Here is a 24,496-nt window from a genome sequence, read left to right as displayed (position 1 = left end):
CCCCTATGGCCAGTGATGGAATTAACTGGCTGAACCGAGGTGCCGGTAGCCACAGCCACTCAGTCTTGGAGGGGTTGAGTTTGAGTCTGTTGTCCCCCATCCAGACCCCGACGGCTTCCAAACACCGGGACATCACTTCGACAGCCTCGTTGGGGTGGCTTGGGGTTGAAATGTACAGCTGAGTAATATCAGCGTACAGATGGTACTCAACCCCAAAGCCACGGATGATCTCACCCAGCGGCTTCACATATGCGTTGAACAAAAGGGGCAAGAGGACCGACCCCTGCGGCACCCCACAAGAGAGTGGCCTCGGGGTCGACCTCTGCCCCCCAGTCAACACATATTGCATCCGGCCGGAGAGGTAGGAGCCGAACCACCGTAAAACGGTGCCTCCGACTCCCATCCCCTCCAGCCGGCGCAATAGGATACCATGGTCGATGGTATCAAAAGCCGCTGAGAGATCTAATAGGACCAGGATAGAGGAACAACCTCTATCTCTGGCCCTCCAGAGATCATCCACCAACGCAACCAAGGCTGTCTCGGTGCTGTGCCCGGGTCGGAAGCCGGACTGGCGTGGGTCTAGATATACGGATTCGTCGAGGTGCCGTGGAAACTGCTGCGCCACCACATTCTCAACAACCTTCGCTAAAATATACGGATCTGAGCGACTTTGTCTTGCAGATATTCTCCAAACTCCTCTGCTCTTCCCTGCAAGGGCGCCTCCCGCGTCTCCTGCAACAGGAGAGAGCGGGTCACCCTAAACAGGGCGGCAGGGCGGTTATCCGCAGACGCAATGAGAGCGGCACAATGCCTACGTTTGGCCGCTTTCAATGCCACAAGGTAAGTCCGTAAAAAGGCTCTTACCTGTGTTCGGTCAGATTCGGAGCGTGAGGACCTCCACCTGCTCTCTAGACGTCTCCTATGGCGCTTCATCACCCTGAGCTCCTCGGTATACCAAGGGGCCCGGGTGGCTCGCTGCCGCAGGAGAGGTCGCAGAGGCGCGACCCGGTCTAAGGCCCCCGCCGTCGCCCTATTCCAGGCGTCGACTAGGTCCTCCGACCGAGCGCGGGTTAGGGCTACAGGTAACGGCCCAAGCTCCGCCTGGAACCTATCCGGTTCCATCAAGTGCTTGGGGCGGTACCAGCTTGAACATACTGGTTCCGCCTCCTCGCGGTGGAGGGTAGCGCCAGGGAAGTCGAGCCGGAGATATGAGTGATCTGACCATGACAGGGGCATAATCTCTAAATCCCCTATTCCCAGATCACTCGTCCACTGTTCAGATACAAAGATAAGGTCCAGTGTGTGGCCGCCTTCATGTGTGGGGCCCTGAATTAGTTGGGTCAGGCCCATGGCTGTCATGGAAGCCATGAACTCCCGAGCCACCTCAGACGCTGCTCCCGTCGACGGCAGGTTGAAATCCCCCATAACCAAGAGTCTGGGAATCTCAACCGCCGTCTCCGAGACCAGCTCGAGGAGCTCGGGCAGGGCCGCTGACGTATAGCGAGGAGCCAAGTATACAATCAGCAGACCCCACTGCCTCCTTGGGCCCCATTTCATACCCAGCGACTCACACCCGGGTATCTGTCTCACTCACTTTTTCCTTCCCAAAAGATCCCTGAGAGGAGGAAAGCAAGGATTCCCTACCTCACTCAGCGCTGTTTTCAATGGGAGGATTCCCCACCTCACTTTTTCCTTCCCAAAAGATCCCTGAGAGGAGGAAAGCAAGGATTCCCTACCTCACTCAGTGCTGTTTTCAATGGGAGGATTCCCCACCTCACTTTTTCCTTCCCAAAAGATCCCTGAGAGGAGGAAAACAAGGATTCCCCACCCCACTCAGCGCTGTTTTCAATGGGAGGCTTTCCCCCCTCTCAGCTCTTTCACTTCCCAAAAGATCCCTGAGAGGAGGAAAGCGAGGATTCCCCACCCCACTTTTTCCTTCCCAAAAGATCCCTGAGAGGAGGAAAGCAAGGATTCCCCACCCCACTCAGTGCTGTTTTCAATGGGAGGATTCCCCACCTCACTTTTTCCTTCCCAAAAGATCCCTGAGAGGAGGAAAGCAAGGATTCCCCACCTCACTCAGCGCTGTTTTCAATGGGAGGCTTTCCCCTCTCTCAGCTCTTTCACTTCCCAAAACATCTCTGAGAGGGGGAAAGGGAGGATTCCCCACCCCACTCTGGCTCAGAGCCCATCTGCGGGGGGGGGGGGAATCCCCCTCGCGTTCCTCATCTTCCCGGATGGGCTGGTAAGGGGACAGAAAAGGTTGTTCTCCAGTTGGGACGGAGAGAGGGACAGACAGACAGAGACACACAGAGAGAGAGAGAGAGAGACACACACACACACACACACAGAGTGAGTGATTGAGTGAGTGACAGACAGACAGACAGACACACACGTACACACAGAGTGACAGACAGAGAGGAAGGGAGGAGAGAGAAACACAGAGAGAGAGAGAGAGAGAGGGAGGGAGGGAGAGTGAGAGACAGACAGACACACATATACAGAGTGACAGATGGAGGAGGGAGGAGAGAGAGAGAGAGAGAGACAGAGAGACAGAGAGACAGAGACAGACAGACAGACACACAGAAAGAATGACAGAGAGAGACAGAGAGGGGGGAGGGAGAGAGAGACAAAGAGCTACACACAGAGAGAGAGAGAGACAGACAGACACACAGAGAAACAGAAAGAGAGAAAGAGAAAGAAAGGTAGAAAGAATGAAAAAAGAAAAAAAAGAAAGTGGGAGAGAGAGATGAAAGAAACAAACAAAGAAAGAAAACTTATGACCACAATTGAGCCCAAAATTGAGTGGCAATTGAGCCCAAAAATATTTTTTTTCTAGATTTTCCTCCTTTAAAATTGGGTGTGTCTTATATTCCGGAGCGTCTTATAGGGCGAAAAATACGGTATATACAGTATATGTATGTGAATATGAGTGTGTGTGCACGTATGAATGAAATTGTACTATAAGATCTTTAAGAAATTATTGCAGCAGGGTAGGAAGTTGTATACAATGCATAAATCTTTGATATGTGGCAGTAGGGTTGATACTGTTAAAAAAAACTGAAGGGTCACAACCTATTGGTGTAGAAGGTCCTCCAGCTGCTCTTATTAGGCAAGATTTCTCTCTCCATTTTTGCACTGCTGTGCCGTTCAATTAGACTTCCTTTTCAAGTGCTGGGATTTTGTTGCTATTGCACAAAGTACTTGTTGAAGGGTAAGCTAGCTCCTTTGAGATGCACTTGAGCTACGTTCCCAAACTGTACTGTACAGTTAATTCTGAATACAGATCAAGACCATTTTTCCTACTTGCTCTTGAAAATGAAAGAAACACAGGAAGAGAATAGGAACTATTAACTTAGAGCTGCCTTTGAATATTTTCTCTCTCTGTCTGTGACTCTCTTCTATGTATGTGTATACACTTACAATACATGTATTATATATTCCCTTTAAGCTTTCCATCAATGGAAGGAAGGAAGGAATGTTTCTTTTCTTATGGGACTTTTGACATTGTAAAGTGTTTCATAGATTGCTCCTACAGTATGTAGCTGAATAAACAACCTATATGATTTTTGATATGTGTACGTACTGCTTACCATAGCTTTCAGCTAGGGCACTATAGTATAAATATTAACATTTTCAAGGTGAATCATCCTTCCAAAGGGGAGAAAATGTTTGTTTTGAAAAGAGCCAGTGCATAAACAACTGCAGATTTTAGTCAACTGAAATACAGTCTAGGTACTCTCGGTGTACATACTATTCAATATAGTTCATTATCAGACAGGCATAGAAAAATAAGGTAGGGGATCCAGGCAGGGAAAACTATTTGCTGAAGGGATTAGAAACTTACCTGGAGTAAATATGGTGGGTATATTAGATTTGCTGTTTTGAAAATATATAGTTCTTAAAATAGTATTTGTATGGATTCAGTTATGTGGCTCTCCACTAAAATAATTCCTCTTGTAAATCTTTTAATCATATCTGTCAACTTTTCAAATGGCAACAAGGAGGAATTAAAGGTTTATCCTCCATGATTTCTTTTCTTGAAGACAAAGATAAATAAAGCAGAAAGGTTGCTTGTCATGACCAGTTCCTACCGGAATACTATCTTCTTAATTTTTTCCCCCTCGTCTTCTATCTCGCTAGGATCACACCCATTTTTACTACTCAATGCATTTAATTCATCAACAGACGTTTTAACAAAAATAAAGGTAGTACGTATAAACAGGGAATATAAATGTGTCTAAACAGCAGGTAATGCTACTAATTTAGTATCAATTAAGAAAAGAGTGCTGACTCTAATATGAATGAATATATATATATATCCAGAACACATGTTATACAGTTATATATAAAGATATATACAGGTATGCACATACCTAACTGATTTTCTTTCTGATCTTAGGTTTTCCAAATGAGCCAGCTGCAGTCATCGCACTTACTACAATCAAGGAGTGGTTAAGCAAGAATGATAATGAGGTATAGTTATAGACATGACCTTATGTTAAGATTTGTGCTTCATTGTGTGCCTTTAAGAAATGATAGAGAAGTGGAATGTTGATTTTTAGTATGTGTAGTAAATAATACACCCTGATGTCAAAGAACGTACAGTAACATACATACATAAAACATATATAGAGATTATAAAAAGTCATCCATATTAGGGGGGGGGGGAAGGAGTCCTCCATAGCTTTTAGATAAAAACATAGAAATATAGAAAACTGACATGGTGGTCCATTGATTCTGTGTTCCTATATTTTCTTTATTTTTAATTTTAATTTTTGGTGTATGTTGGATATATGTTTACCCTAAGCATGTTTAAACCTGGTTACTGATGATCATGATGTTGATCAGATGATATTGAATAGTCTGTGGCACTTTCCAAGGCTTTTACATACAGTCCCAAGCTTGTCATGTATGTATGCCAATATGGGACCTGATAAACCTTGAAATGTTCAGGCTTGTTATGACTGAATGATGAACCAAAGGTAATCCTAATGGCAAACCTAAATTCTTCAGAATTTAATTGTTTAATGCAACAGTACAGTGTATATAGTATAGTATTGGAGGAATAGGAGATGAGAGAGTAAAAAAAAAATATTGACATGTTACATAGTTGTTTAACCAGTGAATTTCGTGATGATCATAATCATTTGCAATGCAACCTTACTCATATTTACCCAGAAGTAAGTTCCATTGAACAATGACCGGTACCTTCTGAAGAATGTAGGTGTACTGTATGTAGGCTGCAAGCATTCTGCTAAGACTGTTAAATGGTAGTAAATAATTTGTGTTTTTGGTATCTCTCTGCTGTCATTTTGTCTTTGCTCCTTTTGGGAGGGGGGCAACCCAGGTTTGATAATCCTAGTGGAATTTGCTTCTAGTCTGTAGGACTGCAGCTTTTAACTAAAATTTTGAATGAGAGGTTTCATTTAGAATAATTTAGAGGTACATTCATTTGTATTGATCTTACTATAGTTTAAATGAAATGGGATTTAACCATTTTATTTGAATGCATTGTATGAAATGATTCAGATTTTAATTATTATATGCATTTGCCTGTATACTTTTCTTGTTGTTCTACTATGCTTGTTTGCCTTCATATATTTTATTTGTAGGACTTTTCAAACATTTATTTTGTTACCTGTTTATTTATTCTATTGCTATACTGCTTTGTCTTCCAAAGATTCACAATGGAATATTGTAACTAGATTATAGGCTGAATCCAAAGTAGTCCATTCACACATATAAGATGTTCCTCATCCATGTAAGAGCTGCTTTCATTACACTGATAAATAAGAATAACACTAAATCATTAAAAATATTATTACTGCTCAAATAATTTATATAGTGATTTGCATAAATTTGTGCAATTTTTTGCATAATGGCCATATCGAAGACTAGTAAATGCTGCTACCAAAGTACAGCATAATTAATTCTATTTCTAACCTGTCCAAAAACAGAAGTCACTTTTGTGACACTTTTGTAAAATGAAAAATAAAGTTGATATAAAATTATTTTGAAAACACCTATAAGTGCTTGTATGTAGCTTTGCAAATATTTTTGTTTCATATTGCTTTGGATTCAGAGCTGATTGTTAGCATTTATAAGGATTAAAACAATAAGGCAGATATTTAAAAAGAAAGGCTCAGATTTTTCAAATTAAGAGCTAACATATCCAAATTAAATTTTAAAAATGTTTCATAGGTTAATAAAATAGCTTTTGATATTTCAAAAGACAGGAAAGACTTTCAAAAGAGCATGAGATTAAGCATCTGAAATATGCTGTACAGATATCAGCAATTCTTAAGTAAATGTATTTAGGATTTATTACTGAATTGCCATTGCAAATGAACAAGAACCTAAAGTCCTTACAAAATATATCTTATTGCCTTAAAGGGTATAGAATAAAGTTACTGTATGCTAATTGCAAAACTTAGAAGGTTGGAAACAATTTTCTACAAAAGCATGCTGAATTGGAATAGTCTACATTTGGTTTTTTTTCTGTAAAAATACTTTACAAGCTCATGAACCAAGTGGAGTAAATTGTAAATTGGAAAAAAAAGACATAGATCAAATGATGAGTTGTTCTCTATAAATTAGTGTGATCTTAAAATATAAACTGAGGTGTAATTAATTTATGAGCATGTTTGAAGTGTCCTGATTTGCAGTTAGCAGTAAATCAAATTTGGAAGTTAATAAATAACAATGCATTGTATGTACAAAAATATGTTGCATTTATTTTACAAGAATGGCAATTATCAGCAATACTGGTGTAATTTTTTGCAGCTACCTTAGTTTATATTTTCAGCAAACTGCATTTTCACTTTTCAAAATGTGATCTAAAGGTTTAATAATGCAAACATTCAGATTACAGAATAAGGTTTGGCTTCATGCTAGAGGAATTTATCCCTTAGAAGGAATTAATTTGAGAAAAACATGCTAAGCCCATTCATTAAAAGGTTGCTGGTTTGGTGATTAAGTGAAAGATTCTGCCTCTTGTTTGTTCATGTTAATATAACAAAAGAAGGCAATTTGGGGCTACTGGCTTCAATGGTAATTTCCCTCTCCTTCACATAAATCTTTGCAACACACTGTGCTTACTTTGGATGCTTCCATCTGAAATGTGCATTGTGTAAAAAAAGAGATCCAGAATGGCATGACATTGTACACATTGTCATGTACACTACATTGTACAAATATGGAACTGATCAGTGGTGGGTTTCCAAATTTTTTATAACCGGTTCGCATGCACAGAAGCATCCGGGCGGGTGGGCGGAGCTTCCTACTGCCGCTACTACCAGTTTGCCTGATCTGGGCTGAACCGGGAACAACCCACCTCTGAAACTGATGGCTTAGAATTAGAGTTGACTGCTATTGAAATTAATGGTGAAAAATAGCTTTCATTTCTTGCAAGAACTGTTGCATGGCTTGGTTTGTTTGGGTTGGGTTGGATTGGATTGTGGGTTGGGTTCTATGTTCAGCCACCCAACCTAAATTTTATTTAGCTCATCTGTTTCTTGGCTGATGTTATTATCCATTACTGCTTATGGTTTCTAACTGGCTACATTGGATTAATGCTTATTTAGTACCATTGCTGTATTGTGTTGACCATTGACCCGGCATATATCTAGACCAAATACTTCTCCCATTGTTCATTCATGGCAGAGCAAAGCCAATGAGCAAAGAGGATTTCTCTATCACAAAGATTTCAAATCAATTTCCCCCTAGAGCAGGGTTGTCAAACTCACATTGTCACAGTGGCACCACGTGACGTATCGGGACTCCCCCCCCCCACTTCACTAAACCGAGCATGGGCTTGGCTAGTGTGTGATCCATCTGACCCACAGGCCAGGAGTTTGACAGCCCTGCCCTAGAACAAGTTAACAAAATTAAAGTTGGTAGTATAGTTTTATTTATTTGCTAAGGGTTTTTGTCAACTATTTTAAATCTCATATTTAAAAAATCAAAATAGATCAAGGAAAGGATGCCTGAATGTTTCTACAAGGGAGGCTTGAAACGTACAGCTTCCTCCTTCTCTTCTGATGTAAAGGGCCAGGTTAGTTTCTTGACATGATTCCTAGAAGACTGAAAATGAAGCCTTCAAGGGGCCTTGGTTACACAACTCTGGATGACATTCTAGACATTTAAATACTATTTCAGATAATAGTTGAATGCTTGAAGGCATTATCTGTAATATAATGAAATGTTTAATTACCATAGTTGGTTATTACAATAAGGAATTCTAATGGGGGGAAGGCACTGATGTAGCAATGGTAATGCTTACAGACAGTAAAAAACCTTGAGTGGAACATCCGATATGTTCAGAGTTAACAATACAGTATACCTATCCTACCATTCCCTTTCCTAATAAACTGTGTTAGAGAAAACATAAAGATGGAATAAGAAATAGCGAATTAATTAATTATTAGAGCTAAGACCCCTGCTTTCGAGTCTGAGAAAGTATACTCACAATGAGATTATAGTATTCTTTTTAACTGACTAATACCCATGTGTTTTGAGGGCAGTAGCATTTTTTATTTATTTATAACCTTAGCTGATATAAGCTATTTGACCCATCTATGCAATATTAACATTACGGGGTTTCTGCCTTTTATTTAATTTGTGTGTGGCATTCTGTTTTTTCTGTTAAATTGTGTACTTTGGTCTTGGTCCATAAATAAATAAATAGGCAGCTCCTAGAAATGAACTTATGAATTAATGAACTTAAACTGTGCTAATACTAATAACAAATCATAAGTATTAGATATTATTTATTCATAACAATAAGAACAAGTAATCTAATAATAATAATTGATAAGATTTTTTTGAACAGAATATACTCACAAATGAACTCAGGTTTGTTCATTTGTTCATTCGTTTCAACGAATCTTGAAATTTTGTTCACATTTCAACTTCCAGCAGGGATTAGCACCTTATCTCTGAATCATCTCATTAAGCAGAAATGTTGACCGTACTTTTTAGAAAACAAGAGAAGAAAACATTTTCCTTAGAAGACCTTTGGTTTCATTACCCTTAATTAAGTACAGATAGTCTTTGACTTACAACCACAACTGACCTCAAAATTGCCATTGCTAACTAAGCCAGTTATTAAGTACGTTTTTCCACCATTTTATGACCTTTCTTGCCACAACTCTTAAGGGAATCACTCCAGTTGTTAAGTTAGTAACACAGTGAATCAGGTTTCCCTATTGACTTTGCTTGTCGGAAGGTTGCCAAAGATGTGCACATAATTCCAGGATACTGTAACTGTCATAAATACATGCCAGTTGCCAAGCATGTACATTTTCATCATGTGACCATGGGGATGCTGCTACAGTTGTACGTGTGAAAAATGGTCATGTCACTTTTTTCCCCAAGTGCTGTTGCAACTTCGAACAGTCACTATAAATAATTGGTTGGACTACCTGTATACATCTTTGGATATGTTTACTTTCTCTCTCCCCCCACTCTCTTTACTTCTTATTAACGATCTATGTAGATATTTCTGTAATGTTAGTAGCAACAATAAACAGTCATTGAATCAGTTTTGAGTGTAAGGATTAGTAAATTAACAGCACAGCATTTCTGTTTAAACATAGTGTTCTCTGGATTGTTGAACATTAGTTCCTTCTATTTCTATATTCTAATTAAAGTAATAATCACAAGTTGTTGATTGAAGTGAAAATCAGCCATCATCCTGCTGTCATTTAGCTTTAGTCAATAACGGGAAAATGTATTTTTTCAACTTTGTACTTTTAAAAAAAAAGCTTACTATATAAAACATATTTTCATTAAATTAAAGATTATTTAGGTTCATTTAGTAGGACTTCCAACGAACTTACCTTCATCCACTATTTTTTTCTGCTTCTTTTACTTAAATGATTCAAATAATCTGTTCTTTTTTTAAATAAAATGCTATTAGAATTTTAATTACAGAATAAAAAGAAAGCAAGAATTAATATTTGGAGTGAAAAAAAGTTGTTTATTCTGATCTTCAAAACTATCCCTTATGACTTCTTTTTTTCTATTTCCCACAAAAAGTTAATAAGAGGTTTCCAATCATCATTAAACTTAGATAATGTCTATCTTTAATTATAGCAATTACTATGGCCATCTTTGCAAGTTCCATCCTCTTAATTATCTATTCTTCCATTGTGGGCAAGGTCAAATCTTTCCATCTTTATGCATATAGTAACACTAATTTTCCTGCAGTTGTTATACAGTACATATAGACAAAGTTTCATATTTCCCCCCGGCTGCTTAGCCATCAAGTTGAAAAGAAAAAAAAAATATCTCTGATTTCAATTGTAAATGAATCTTTAGAATCTTCTGTATTATTTTATATATAAAGTCCAAAATTTTCCAGCTTATTCACGTGTCTATCAAACATAATAAAACATCCCTTCTTGCTAGTCAATTAGCATTTCATAATTAAAAAATAACTATAATAATTATTAATTAAACATTACTTCTGTTTTTAATGTGTTGACATTTAATTAACTAAAATAAGTAAGGGTACAGTCTTCTCTCAGAGGAGCATGTGCTATTATTTTTACTGGATCATGTTTGCATTTCTGAAACGGAGACATTATTTTATTAGATACCTTACTGATGAACTATATCAGTAGAAAAGAACTTCAGGGTTCAAAGGATTATCCTGTTGCTGTTATGTCAGAGTTCTAATAAGAAGAGCCCACAAGAAAAGTCATTAGTGAATATCCTACAGTTAGTACAGTTAGTATTCAAAGCACTTCAGTGCTTCTGACATGAAAGGAGCACGCAAAGATTTCAGTCTAAGCCTATATGACCTTCTCTAAATGTAATACCAGATGAGAGGGCATCTGCATGGATTCTAAGGCTTCTGGATGCTTTAGTTTTGGAGAATTACATTTATATTTAAGTATCTTTGGATTCTCTAGATGCATTTGGTATAAGCATCATCTAACATTTGATAGCTAGGCTTCATGGGAGCCAGCAACATTGGAAGACAATTGATCACTGTACAAAGTACTTTCAAGCAGTTTATGGTGCAACAATTGCCCTAGTTCTTTGCAACTTTTGCTCTTTTGGTAATCAAGCACTTGGTTAATTCAGGACTATAACTTGGGGAAATAATCTAGTTAATATTTATTATTCCTTGGATTTCTCCAGGGAGTTATCATTGATGTCTAGAAAGTGGAAAGGAGGGAATTAAAGCCAAAATCTTTCTCAAAATATACTAATCCTATCCTAATAGTATCCTAATTGTTCTTGGCATATGTTTGCAATTCCAAAATAAACTAACTCAAAATATCTTTGTAGCTCTGTTGTAAAGAAATACTAAATCAAATTTCCACTTCTACTTAGGAGTGGGATACCTTGTTAAGAACTAGATGCCAGTCAACACTTCTTTGTAAAATGTATATGATTATTACATTATTGTCAGATTTCACACAGATGGAAACTTAAACTGGAAGGCTTACAGCCAAATGACATAGCTCTAATACTTCACAGAAACTAGAACAGTTCTTAATAATGAAGAAGACTGTCAAGTGACAGCTATAGAGTCATACCATATATATACAAACCCCCAAGGTTTAAAGCTTGCCTTTTTCCTCCTGTCTATATATTATAATGGAATAAGAGTTGCTTATTTCTTAGAGACATAACCGGCTAGCGTATACAGCATTATTAAAATGGACCTGTGTGGACTCAAGCCCTTTCCTTTGGACTTTAACGGTTCAGGCCTTCACAATTATTAAAAGTAACAACTTGATTCTCTATAATTGCTAATTAATGCCACAACAACTAAGCTCTTCACTGTATGAGTTCTTTGGTATTTATAGTAGTTATCCAACAATTGACATGTTCTATGCTATGTTTTATTTTGCATGGCTGAGCAGGAAACTGTTCCTTGAATGCCAGATACAATAAATCAACTAGTTGAAATCAAGTGACAGTTTAATTATTCTGCTTTCTTTTACAGTGCAAATACCACAGTTATTGCACCCGTGTGTTTTCAAGATAATTCAGTGTAAAGAAATATTAACCCAAATTTATTTGAAGAGCAAATTGTTAATTATCACCAGCTTGCAATATACCCTACAATATTTATTTATTTATCTTATTTGTACAGCTGCCCATGTGACATGAAAGTGACTCTGGGTGGCATATAATACAATATCACTTCTACTCATATATTTCTGTACTGTAATGGGATATGAACAAGTACATGGAGAATCTGTAGTATGCCTTCACCAATTTAATTCCTTCCAATATAGTGTGAGTTCGGTATTCCTAATTCCCCAGCTGCATTGCCAAATCTATTAAAATGGAAAAGAATTGGGATGGGAAAAGCTGCTGTATTAGAAGATCATTTTTATTGTCTTAATTTGTACATTCTTACTTGGTGATATAATTCTGTCTGAAATCATTATTGTTGATTTCATTTTCATTTGACATTTATTGATCCCAGATGGTTTATCTTGTGTTGTCTTGTGTTTGTGATGAAGTGACTTGCAGGTATCCATCACTATCCATACTGCTAATTTTTTTCAGAATAGATCATCACAGACAGAAGTCAGCCATAGACGTCTTTATAGTCCCTCTGTTATAAGTATTTATCAGTCCACTAAGTAGGCAAGACCAAAAAATCAACTTTGCAGTTGACTTCTTTTATTGAGATTGGCTACAATAACAGAATCCTGCAAGTCAGATTGTGCTGACTGCTGCTTCTTATAGTTCATGTATCTTATCTTAGCTGCTTCTCAATGTTATATGATTATCATGGGCTTAAAATATGTTTTACTCTCCATGCCTGATGATGCATATCTCCATGAAGATCATCTTTACTCTTCATACTACCACAACCAATTACCATGTAGGTTGATATGATAGCTGATAATTTTCTTCCTTATTTAAGTTTTTCAGATATTTTGCATTGCTATTGTAATAACTATAAGGAAATACCTACTATATTGTATTAGGATGCTAACATCCTTCAGGTTTGTTACCTGATTGGCCCTTTTTTAATCAGTTATCAGTTTTAAAGCCTATTTTGTTGTTGTTTTTGGAATTCTGTGTTTTACGCAGCATCAAAATGTCCAAGGTAACTATCCCAATGCAGCAATTCATGTTATATATTCCTTCCATTCTAAGTATCAGGAGCTTATGTGTATTAGAAAATGCCAGTTGTTATACCTTTCTACTGTCCCTAATCTGAACGATATACTTCTTTTTTTCCAGAATTTCTTCTTCTCATACTTCAGTAACATCTGAGACTTACAGAAAATTTGCACATTAATCATAACCATTATTTGATTGCTCCAATATTTTCCTTGATTGCTTATATTTTTTGTAGCAGTTCATTCTTTTGAGACATTTAGTATATATGGTTATACTTCTGTTGGATTATTTCTGATATGCTAGTTGTGGCACTTACTTTGTCAGTCATTTGCATTCATGATTTAATAAGTGATCCCTTTTCTAGAATGAAGAGGTGAAATACACTGAGGCAGGTTTCTATTCTGCTTCAATCCAAATATTTTATATACTTAATGTATAAATGTTCATCTTTACTTTGCATTGTTAGAATGACCAAGATTGCTAACTACCATTCTGAAGCTCTTTAGTGAACTTTAATTCCAGTTATGTGATCTGGAAGAGTCTGAATTCATCTTTTCTATGTTGTCATCCCCAAAATATCAATAAGCCAACATTTGATGAGAGATGGCTGGAGTTGCCTCCTCAAAGATAGAGGTGGTAATGTTTGACAGTAGCACTCTCATACTTGCTTCAGATTTATAACATTCTCCATATAAAGAAATAAATGCATTATTTATAATGTAGAATTTTACAGATGCACAGTGTCTTTGTATAGTCTATTTGATATACATATGTGGGAGACCAAAGACAATGAATTGTCCACTAGGACATTGATGCTTATTTTTATTCTTTGTAGGAAATGAATCAAAAGTCTCCAAGAATCTAAATGGGAAGCAATGTGAATTCAGACAATATGTCAGAATTTTGCTAGAGTAGGTTTCATAGTTAGTTTAAATGCGGTATTTTTTTTACAGAACAATCCCATTCTCTTTATGAAACTAAATTACCTCTGTTATGCATTTGTGCCAAACCTCTCACCAGTGGGTGCAGACAGAGCTTAAATCAAGCTAATTACATGATGCAAGATCTTATACCCAAAATATGTATGATGGATTATTAAGCACTTCTGATATTTGGTGAAAGAAATTCCTTAGAATCCTTGGATAGTGTTTTTAATTAAAATACTATCCCAGTGCAGACAAGGTAATCCTATAGCTTAACAAGTATACTATATCATGCCTTCCTAATTTGGAATAGCTCAGTGTGCTCTATTTTGGGTCTTCCCTTAAGGAGCATCTAGAAGCTTCAACTAGTATAGAGTGTGGCAGCATGTATTGTCAATGGCACTGGTTATTTGGCACATATAATGCTACTACTGTAATTCATGGTGCTGGCTGTCACTTTTAAAGCCATTCATGTCTTTGGTCCAAGCTACTTGAGGGACTTTGTCTCCCTAGTTTATACCCATCTTATCTGGCCTGGCAGGATAGACATGCTTTGGGTCAGCCAAGGAATGGATTTAACAGATTATCAGAGTTGGAAGGGACCTTGCAGGTTATCTAGTCCAACCCCCTGCCCAAGCAGGAGACTCTGCGTCTGCCTCTACCTAGGATTGAACTCACAACCTTCTGATTGTGAGGCAAGAGCTCCACCTCTAGGCCACAGTTGGTCTGCAATGCTAGTTGGTGGACTGAGGAGGTAGTCCTGCCATAGCATCTGCCCTATAGAACATTATTCCTCTATCCCAACCCTAATGGCCTTTCTGAAGACCTGGTATGTTCCTAGATATGGGCACCCAATTTGGTAAAAGTACGATCTCCTGGATATGCCAATGTTAATTGTGATACCTTCCTTGTCGGTTATATATTTTAATATTAATGTTATTGTTTTTACTTTAATACTGTTTGCCACTCCATCAGTTGTCAAGATGGACAGCCATATAAATGGCTAATAAACACATAACTCAAAAGAATTACATGTGCTTTTTCAGACCAAGCTAATCCAAATAATGTCTCCTATGCTTCGATAACAGAACAATGGTACAGCTATTGTATTGTCTAGAAACCATGAATCCTGTAAATCTTGTTTTTTTTTAAAAAAATATGAGCTGTTCAATCAGTGTCCTAATTTATAGCCATCTTCAATCCATGAACCATTGTTTACATATGGCAGTAGTTGGATCACACCTCATGCTGAACTCAATGTGGCCTGGTGGACACAGCATGAACTACAACTAGCAAGACCCAGGTTCCAATCTACCACTGTGAAAATCACTTTGTCTGATCTCAATCTGTCAGTTCAACCCAAATAAACTCAACCTATGTCATAAGGTTATGGGTTGTGTGAGTAAGATTGAAAATTAGGGAATTAAATAGACTTCATTGGATCCAGAATGAAATCATTTCAAGTCTTTCATCCACAGTGCTTTTCTTCATAAAAGCATTATAGTACTTTAATTCCTGCCAAATCCTAGCATCTCATGATACAGTTTAAAACACATGATTCTGACATTTAATAGATAAGGTGATAGCAGTCAAGTATTTCATAGATATGATATTAGACAATATGCTGGAGAAGGTTAAAAATGTCTATCCAGTTGATACGAAATGACAGAGCTGGTGTTTTGAATGCTGTAAATGAGAATTGGTAGGCGTACTGTATGAAGGATGGTTATCCCAGAGGGATTAAAGAAGCAGCCAGTGTAAAACTAAACAGAATAGTAAAGGTAATAGAGTTTAAAAAATGAAGCATTAGATATTTATTATGACATATAAGGTAATGTTGTCATTTAGTCAATTCTATAGAAGTGGGTGAACGGTCTATCTGGGCAAAGTTTGAGTAATGAATACACTATCTTGGTATTTCAGGGAGCTTAGCACTGCATCTGTCTGTCTGCCTGCCTGCCTGCCTATGGGTACGAAGGCAAAATTCTACCGCCAGGAATAATGGCAGAAATTGAATTAAGTTGACTTTTATCACAGAAGTTGGAGTCTAAATTCTGTCTCTGTCAATTTGAGAATAGATAGGAAATTCAGTAGGGGAGTCTTTGATCATTTGATATTTACTGGCAGGTTATGAGGCTGTTTTTCTTCTTGTTTTTCCTACATTTCTTCATGAACTTTTGTATTCACAAATTTCATTACTAAAAAAAACCCCAATAATTGATCATATCAAATAGTGGTCTCGATAAAAAACCATACAGATAAACATTGCAATATACTTAATATTGCATTGATAGCTAGGAGCTACAATATGTTTAAAAAGTGTATGTGTTTAAATTCTTAATATTTGAGTCAAAACCTTTAGCAAAAGCATTGTCTATTTTAACATCAAAAAGTAAAAAAAAAAAAAAAAAAGCACCAGAACTGTAGACTAGTAAAAATTGCCCTGCCTACATCTAGCAGCAGGATCATAAACTGACAAGTTAGATAACAGTGCAGGGGTTTAGGTGATTATTAAATCTAGCACTTATGGAGCTAACATTAGAGTTTCTAAGATGTTGAATTCTAAAGCGATTCTGAGAAATTGCTCCATCTCTCTTTTAAACCTAGACCTGAAGAAGCTAGGCTTAATTTTATCTAAATGAGGTGGGTTTTTTTATTCCGTTAGAGCGATTTGTAAGAAGGCACAGTGAAGATGACAATACTGCCATTATAATTAAGTGTAGGGGGTCAGAAGGGCTTAAGGGGTAACCCTTTGGTTATGATTTAACTTATGCAAATTATCAGGAGTAGTACAAAATAGAGATAATTTGCCATACTTTAGTCATGGGGATAGCTTTGATTATACCCTCATTTTAGAGTTTACTCTGGAATTTAGGCCAGTGGTGCAATAATTATCCTTTGCAGAAATTAATCATTCAGCAACCCACAATCTTGCTGCTTAACTTCACTTAACTTAGCCAGTGTTGCAAATTTCACAAGGGCTTTAGGTGACCTAGACCTCTTTCCACTCGTTTCTCTGTATTACAAGAGCAATTGGGCGGGGGGAGGCTCCAGGGGTGATAGTGAAGAGAAGTGAAAGACTTACAGAAAAGGCTTCAGGGTCACAACTGGTTATTGAAGAGAAACGGTCACTGCTGCAAAAAAAAAGTGGGGTTAGTGGGCTTCTGCAAGACATAATCAGACTTGTTAGATACTTGTTCTAACCACAGTGGTTTCCACCAAGGTCCTCTGTTCCAGTGGGAACAAAGGTTTAATCCTATTGGTCGAAGGGTTTGACAGCTCCCTATAAAAGGGCTGCTGTCAGACTCAACCTTCTCTGGATTGTTCTCACTTGTTCTACTTAATAAACAGCTGTTGTTACCGTTAAGCCTGTGTATGCCTATCCATTACCCAATCTAACACTGGCGACGAGGATGGGATTGGAAGGCAACTAGGCGAACCGAAAAGAGCGTAGCAATCCAGCAAGTACATCCAGCCCCGGAGCTCAGCACGGCTTCGAGCAGCCATTTTTGAGCGGTAAACCCAAGCACCCATTTAGAAAAGCCTCAAGGGATGTAGGATAACTGGCTTTCCTTTAATTGTTTCATAAAACTGCTTTCCAAAATATGCTAGAAAAAGGACAGTTTAGAAGGAAAATGAATAATGGTAGATACATTTTGAACAGTGTTTCTCAATGAACGATTACTGTGAGAGTAAAAAAAAGTATGACAAATATGTTCTAGACAAATATCTTTTATATAATATTTAAACCAGTGGTGAAATTCACATTTTTTACAACTGGTTCCAGAGGTGGGTTCCTACCAGTTCGGACCGGTTCAGACGAGTAGGTAGTAAGTCAGCTGGCCATGCTCCCGAACTGGTTCTATTGTGGGGTTTTTTTACTAATTTTTTTACTACTGCGCATGAGCACACAGCGTGCATCAAGTGTGTGTGCAGCACATCCCTGAGCAAACCAGCAGTAACAGAAGCCAGAATCCACCCCTGACTGGTTTTGTGGGAGTGCGTGGCAGGGGAAGGATATTGCAAAATCTCCATTCCCACCCCACTCCAGGGGAAGGACACTGCAAAATTCACATTCCCTCCTCACTCCTGGGGGAAGGATATTGAACAACCTCCATTCCCACCCCGCTCTGGCGCCAGCTAGAGGTGGTATTTGCTGGTTCTCTGAACTATTCAAATTTCCCCCTACCAGTTCTCCAGAACCTGTCAGAACCTGCTGAATTTCATCCCTGATTTAAATCAGTTTTCTCCAATTAAAACACAATGCATATTGTATAGGTGCTTGGTATGAATATTTTGAGGATTTCCTTGAGGAATTCATTTAATCTAAGTTTCAAAGTGAATCAAGCTTCACTGTAAATTCCAAGTCATTAAGAAGACTGGAAGACATTGGTCCTTGGTACTTCTCTCAATTCTCAAAAACTATACAAGACCAAGTAAATAAGCAACTGTGAGGAAATGAAATATGGATTGATTCATTCATTTTGCTTTTGGTTCCTTTTTTTTTTTTAAGAAAATGCTCTTTAGCATCTCCAGTTTTCTCCTTAATATTGCCATCAAAATAATAAATATATATATTTACCTTATACACATTAGATATGCCTTAGATGTCAATGGATTAAAGCCATTTATTGTTACATTTATGTCATCCTAGACCAAAAGGTACGTGCAATTCAACAAATTCACCTTTTCTGTTTTTTCACTGAAGTAGAATTGATCCAACGAACTTTTACAGGATTGATTACTTCCATTCAAAGGACTTAGGGATAAATCATGTATGAACTAAAAGATCGTGCCAAAACTTAATAACTTTTATAGTGGTATTTTTGAACAGGTAAAACCCCAAATTTGCAAACCAATAACTTAATATAGTTTCATATTAAGAATTAAATAGTCCTATAATATAATAATTTTACACCATGAAAATTGTGTGTGATATTTTAAGTTTCATTTTAAGATTTATAAAAACTTTCTTTAGTTGGCCTGTGGATAAATTTGACATTTTGATCTGATGTTTATTTATAGATCTCCTGCAGCATTTCCTTTCAAAAAGAGTTAAGTATATTCTATAACATTCTAGTTCTCTTTTAGTCACAGAAATCTGGAAAACAATGTGTTTCTTCTTTATGTGCTTTGACTTGTATCCATGATTATAGTATATAATTTATTCAAATTTGGGGAAATTCTTGCCTTCAGGAAACCACAGAACTAGCAGTAAAATCCTATTTAAATCTACCTAAAAGGAAACTTGTGTTGTTCCAGTCTTTCAGACTGAAGTTACAATTATAAAACAATTTATTTAGATATTGTACTACTGTAATGCTATAAATCAGTGTGGCTTCTATAGATTCAGATTACTTTTAGCTGTGAGGTATATGGCTTGTTCACACTACGTTGACACGCATAAACACAAATACTAATTGGTATACATATATACATACATATTCATTGTGCCTGACTTTTCTTCATTTTTTACATTTTAATAATTTCTTTGTTTGAGTCTTGTGAGCTGCCAAGACTCTTTCACAGTTAAGCAGCATAAAACTTAATCAATCAATCAACCAGTGACGTGCAGTCAGGTGAGGCAAGTGAGGCACAGCCTCACCACTCTCATCATGAAAAAAAAAGTAAAAGGAAAAAGCTGAGCTAGTTACTGCCTCACCGTGGATGACTCTGCTTAACTGTTAAAAAAAGCTGGAAAAGGTATGTGTGGGTTGGAGGGAGGGGGAGGAATTCAAACTTCATCCTCCTGGTGCTGTGCAGGGCTTTGGGCAAAGGCTGGGGGGAAGGACCCTGGATCGCTTGTGCTCTCCCTCCCCAAGAGTAGTTTGATTGCAGGCAGAGCCACGTTGTGGGGCCGGTGTGTATGCTACAGCATGGCTCTTTGCCTGGCTTCCTGCCTCCTCCTGTGGTCTCCTCACTGGTGCTCTCCCTCCCCAAGTGTAGTGACTTCCTCCCCAGGCCCCCATTCATTTCTCTCTCACACACACACAGCTGGATAAAACTATATAAAAATCTAGCCCAGCTTCGCTGATTACAAGTTTGAAAAGGCAACGTGGCTCCACCTGCAATCAAACTACACTTGGGGAGGGAGAGCACAAGCGAGCACTGAGAAGACCACAGGAGGAGGCAGGAAGCCAGGCAAAGAGCCATGCTGTAGTACACACACTTCCCCCCAGCCTCTTTCTTTTGGAAGGCTCGGTTCGGCTCCCCTCCGGCTTCTCTGCCTCTCCTCTCATCCCAGCCTGCCAGCAGGAGGTGGTGGGTGGGCTTTATTGTGTTCCAGGCATTTCCCACCCAGACAGCAGGCTGCATTTGCAATGGTGGAGGTGTTTAGGAAAGGCAGCAGGGGAATGGGGTGGATGGCAGAGGAGCTGCTTTCAAGCTACTGGAAAAGATATCCAATCCAACTTTTGTGTGTGTGTGGGGGGGTTGTTTGAGAGTGAGTGAGAGAGGGAAGGGGTAGGAGAGATAGTCCAATCCAACTTCTGTGTGTGTGTGTGTGTGTGTGTGTGTGTGTGTGTGTGTTTGAGAGAGGGGGAGGAAGGGAGAGAGGGAGGAAGGAGGGGAAGGAGAAGAAAAAGAAAAAGAAAGAAGGAGCAAAGGAGAAAAACAAATACTGTCGCTTTAAATTGGAACTGAGCATGCCTGGCTGTGGAATTCTGGGAGTTGAAGTCCACAAGTCTAAAAATATTTGAAACCCAGCACTGTGTCAGTGCCTCACCAGTCATAAACCTCACCGCACGTCACTGCAATCAACCAATCTGTCAATATAGGACCACTTGTCAAGACAATCATCAGAGATCTATTCAGAGTTGACTTTACCCTTTAGGACTTGTTAAATTTGCCACAAGATCACATATTGAACAACACTAAAAACTATGTTATAGAAGAAAATGTGATATTCTCTAATGCATGCAGCAGCTCTTTGTATCTAGTTTAGTAAGCTATGTCAGAAACATAACTAAATTTTGTAAAAGAAATTTTTTTTTTGCTTAACTTAATTAGCTATTAATTTGTATTGTAATTATAATGTATAGTGATGTGTTCTGTGCTGTATTTGAAACTAAGGATGGTTGAAATCCAAGGATTAGATTAAAGCCATTCACTAATTCACAGAAGTGTACTGACATGAACATAATGGCTATTGCTTGGAAGTCAAACTCAAGATTTGATTTGAATTGTTAAGCCTCAAATTGGAGACTTATCATGAGTCAAATTATCATGAGGGCTACCTATCCCTGTATGGCAACCTTGTTTGAATGAGAGTAAGGGATCATTTCTACTCTGCCTTTCATGGATATCCATTAATCATACTTATGTAGCAAAGGTTTTTCTCTGGAATATTTTTATTCCTTTCTGTTATTTTCTTCAACAGACGTGCAATTTTTTTCTTCTCCTACTGAGATAGGGGATGCTGATTTTATTTTTACTGATGCCTTTTGAACTTGTTTTAATTGTTACATTTCAGAATGAAGTTTAAAACTTGCATAGAGCAAAACTGCTCTTTTATTCCTTAAACTGTTTTGGAAATTTTGTTGAAAGATGACAAACAAATTGTGAAGTGACAGGATCTTTCAAATTCAGACAAAATTATATAGTACATTGTATTTTTAAAGCTCAGCTTAGTGTCTGAAATGCCAAAACTGTAATTAATTCAGTTCACAGTTTCTAAATACGTTCTTTTATAATAATATAGAATTATTGTCATTAGGAGTACTTGACCTCATGACTTGTTTTCATCACTGCTTGCAGAAAGTGTATCATCTTTAATTCTGTGCATCAGTGTTGATTTTGTTACTGACATACAGTTTGTTCCACTGATCATGGGTGTAAATAATCAGATATTGTTAGAAATTGTGATATGTATGTATATACACGCATAGATACATATCACATCTATCTATATCTATATCTATATCTGTCTCTATCTCTATCTATCTATCTATCTATCTATCTATCTATCTATCCATCCATCCATCCATCCATCCATCCATCCATCCATCTATCTAGCTAGCTAGCTAGCTAGCTAGCTATAGAGAGAGCGGGGGTGCACGCCGGTCTGCCTGCCTACACACACACACACACAGTAGGACACAATGGGGAGAAGGATAAAGAAAAGTGAGGAGGGGAGGGCTAAAAGGAAAAAAATGGTTAATATTCATATTATTTTCTATGCTCATTGCCACTCATAGCTTAGTCAGTTCCTAGATGTACTATTGCAGTGTGCTTTATATGGGGTTCCAATGAAAAGCATTTAAAGCCCTTTATGGCACAGGGATAAATTACTTGTAGGATCTCCAGTATCCTGTAGTTTAAACCTATTATGTCAGATCTAATGGAATCTGGTAAATAAAATCATTTTAAAACACGAAAAATAAGTTGTTCCCTGACTTCTGTTAATATGAAACACTGAAAGGCTGATTCAAAGATTAGAAGAGTCCATTGAGTATTATTTCACACTACTTAATCTCCTACCAATCTACACTATCTTTCTGACAAGCACTGTTTATTTATTTAGTACAATTATATCACCTCCTCAAAGCACAGTTTAGTCTTTTTATTAGATGTATAGTTTTTTGCCTACCTAACTCCCAGATTCTTTAATGGGGGAGGGGGTGTCACAAAATGAAGAAAGAGTCACTTTAATGTAGTGGTTAATGTAGAGGTTAAGGCTAAAAACCAGGAACCTGGGTTTTAGTCCTGTTTTAGACATAAAAGAAGGATAGGTGACTTCGGACCAGTCACTTTCCCAGCCTAACCCTCCTCACAGAGTTGTTGCTGTAGGAAAAATTGGAAGAGGAAGGAGTGTTATCTTTGTTTGCCACCATTGGTTATTTATGAAAATTTATAAATGTAGGATAAACAAACTAAAAAAAACCCTTTTAAAATATTACATAAATCAATAGGAGCAATAGATTTAAAACAGAGACCTCTAGACTCTGAGAAAATTTGTTTTAATATCAGAGTGAATAAAATGATCTTCCCCAAGTCAAAAGTAAGCCAAATTCCCTAGAATTGATACTCCCCAACAAGGAGCTACTTCTGTTTGGCTGGAGCTCTTGAAGAGTATGTTTAGGCAGGAAAACATACTAAGCTTACTCTAACTGCATGTTTTCTCTCTGGAAAGACCACATTGGTTTTCTGTCTTGGTGTTTCCGAAACACCACATGCCCTGTTCATAGAACTAGCTGCCAGTTCCATTTAAGTTCAGGTGAATTTTAATGGACCACCACAGATTCGTTTTGGTACTCATATATTTTAGAAGTACATTTCAGATTTTTAGAATGCTGAGGAGATGATGTCTGGTTTTTTTCTTCTGTATCTTATATTCTCTACCAATTATAGCTAGATGCCTTTATGGTTGTTCCCCCCCCCCCATAAATTCTATTATGTTTTTGTTATTTTTATGTTATCCACCCTGTGATAACCTAATGGCAGATTAAGAATAAGCTATATTTTTTAAAAAAGCAGAAATAACAGAAATAGAAAAAAAGGAAAGGAAAACAGTGATGCATACAGAAGTAGTTTTGAAAAATATTTAAATGCAAATATCAATGAATATGTTCCGTATATTAACAAATTCAAGCAGATAGCAAAAATATTTCATGTGGCCAGGCTTGGATAATGATGAGATTTATGCATCCACAAATATATACTCTGAATCGCAATAATAAAATAATTGGCTTTTTTCAACAGAAAATAATCTTCTCAGTGCACAACCAATAGATGGACATGAAGTTTTATCAATGTGTGAACCTGCTATGGCCTCATGATGTATTGTGTAAAATTAACACAATTATTTTATCTTCATGATACGTTAGTCTATTGCCTTGCTTAATAAATCAATTCAGTTTTAACTAATAAGAGCTTTGAGGGATGATTTTTGTGCAATAGAGAGACCAATGCTTATTAGCCCCTTGTCATTTCAAGGATATGGTGAACTGGGGGGTGTGGGGGTGGGAAATCATCTGGTTTGCTAGCAAGTCACGCTTCGGCTAAAAGCAGAAAAGCAGCTCCGTGCTGGGAACTGCATGTTTAAAAAAAGGTCATCTGGTTGCCTGTCTTACTTTATTCTGTTTCCTGTCTATTTGCCCTAAATCAAATAAGCTTTGGTTTAAGACAGCATCTTTATTTAACCTTCAGAAGTGCCTATGGTGCACTTCAGACCTCAGTGTAAAAATGTGTATTGTACAAATTCTGTGTTACCTCATCTTTTGGTGGCCTGGGACAAAGAGGTCAGACCACCAGAAAATATACCTCTTCTTATAATACTTAATTTATGCCACATATTGAATTTGAGCTCAGGTGCGTGTTTTGATTGATTAGAAAAATCCATGGAGTAAAATCCATGGATGCATCAATAGCTACTTCACATGACAACATTAAATATATGGTCCCCATTTAAATACATTATTTTATACACTGATGGCAGGCTTGTCTCTGCTCCCTTGCAGCAACTTATATCTGCT

At 37.6% G+C, this 24,496-nt stretch overlaps 1 protein-coding gene across 2 annotated transcripts in view; it reads left to right on the top strand.

Annotated features, from left to right (window-relative positions):
• The window catches only part of MACROD2 (mono-ADP ribosylhydrolase 2), a 1,131,713-nt gene that overhangs the window by 681,703 nt on the left and 425,514 nt on the right, over positions 1–24,496 (top strand). For both annotated transcript variants that reach the window (XM_081941614.1, XM_081941613.1), the window contains exon 8: positions 4,400–4,473. In XM_081941614.1, the coding sequence (XP_081797740.1) occupies positions 4,400–4,473 (74 nt within the window). The remainder of the gene's footprint in view (positions 1–4,399; positions 4,474–24,496) is intronic.

The sequence above is a fragment of the Natrix helvetica genome (genome assembly GCF_964273705.1).
Source record: "Natrix helvetica genome assembly, chromosome: 2".
Taxonomy (NCBI): Eukaryota; Metazoa; Chordata; class Lepidosauria; order Squamata; family Natricidae; genus Natrix; species Natrix helvetica.
The sequence above is the reverse complement of the archived record's forward strand: the minus strand, read 5'-3'. Positions and strand labels throughout refer to the sequence as shown.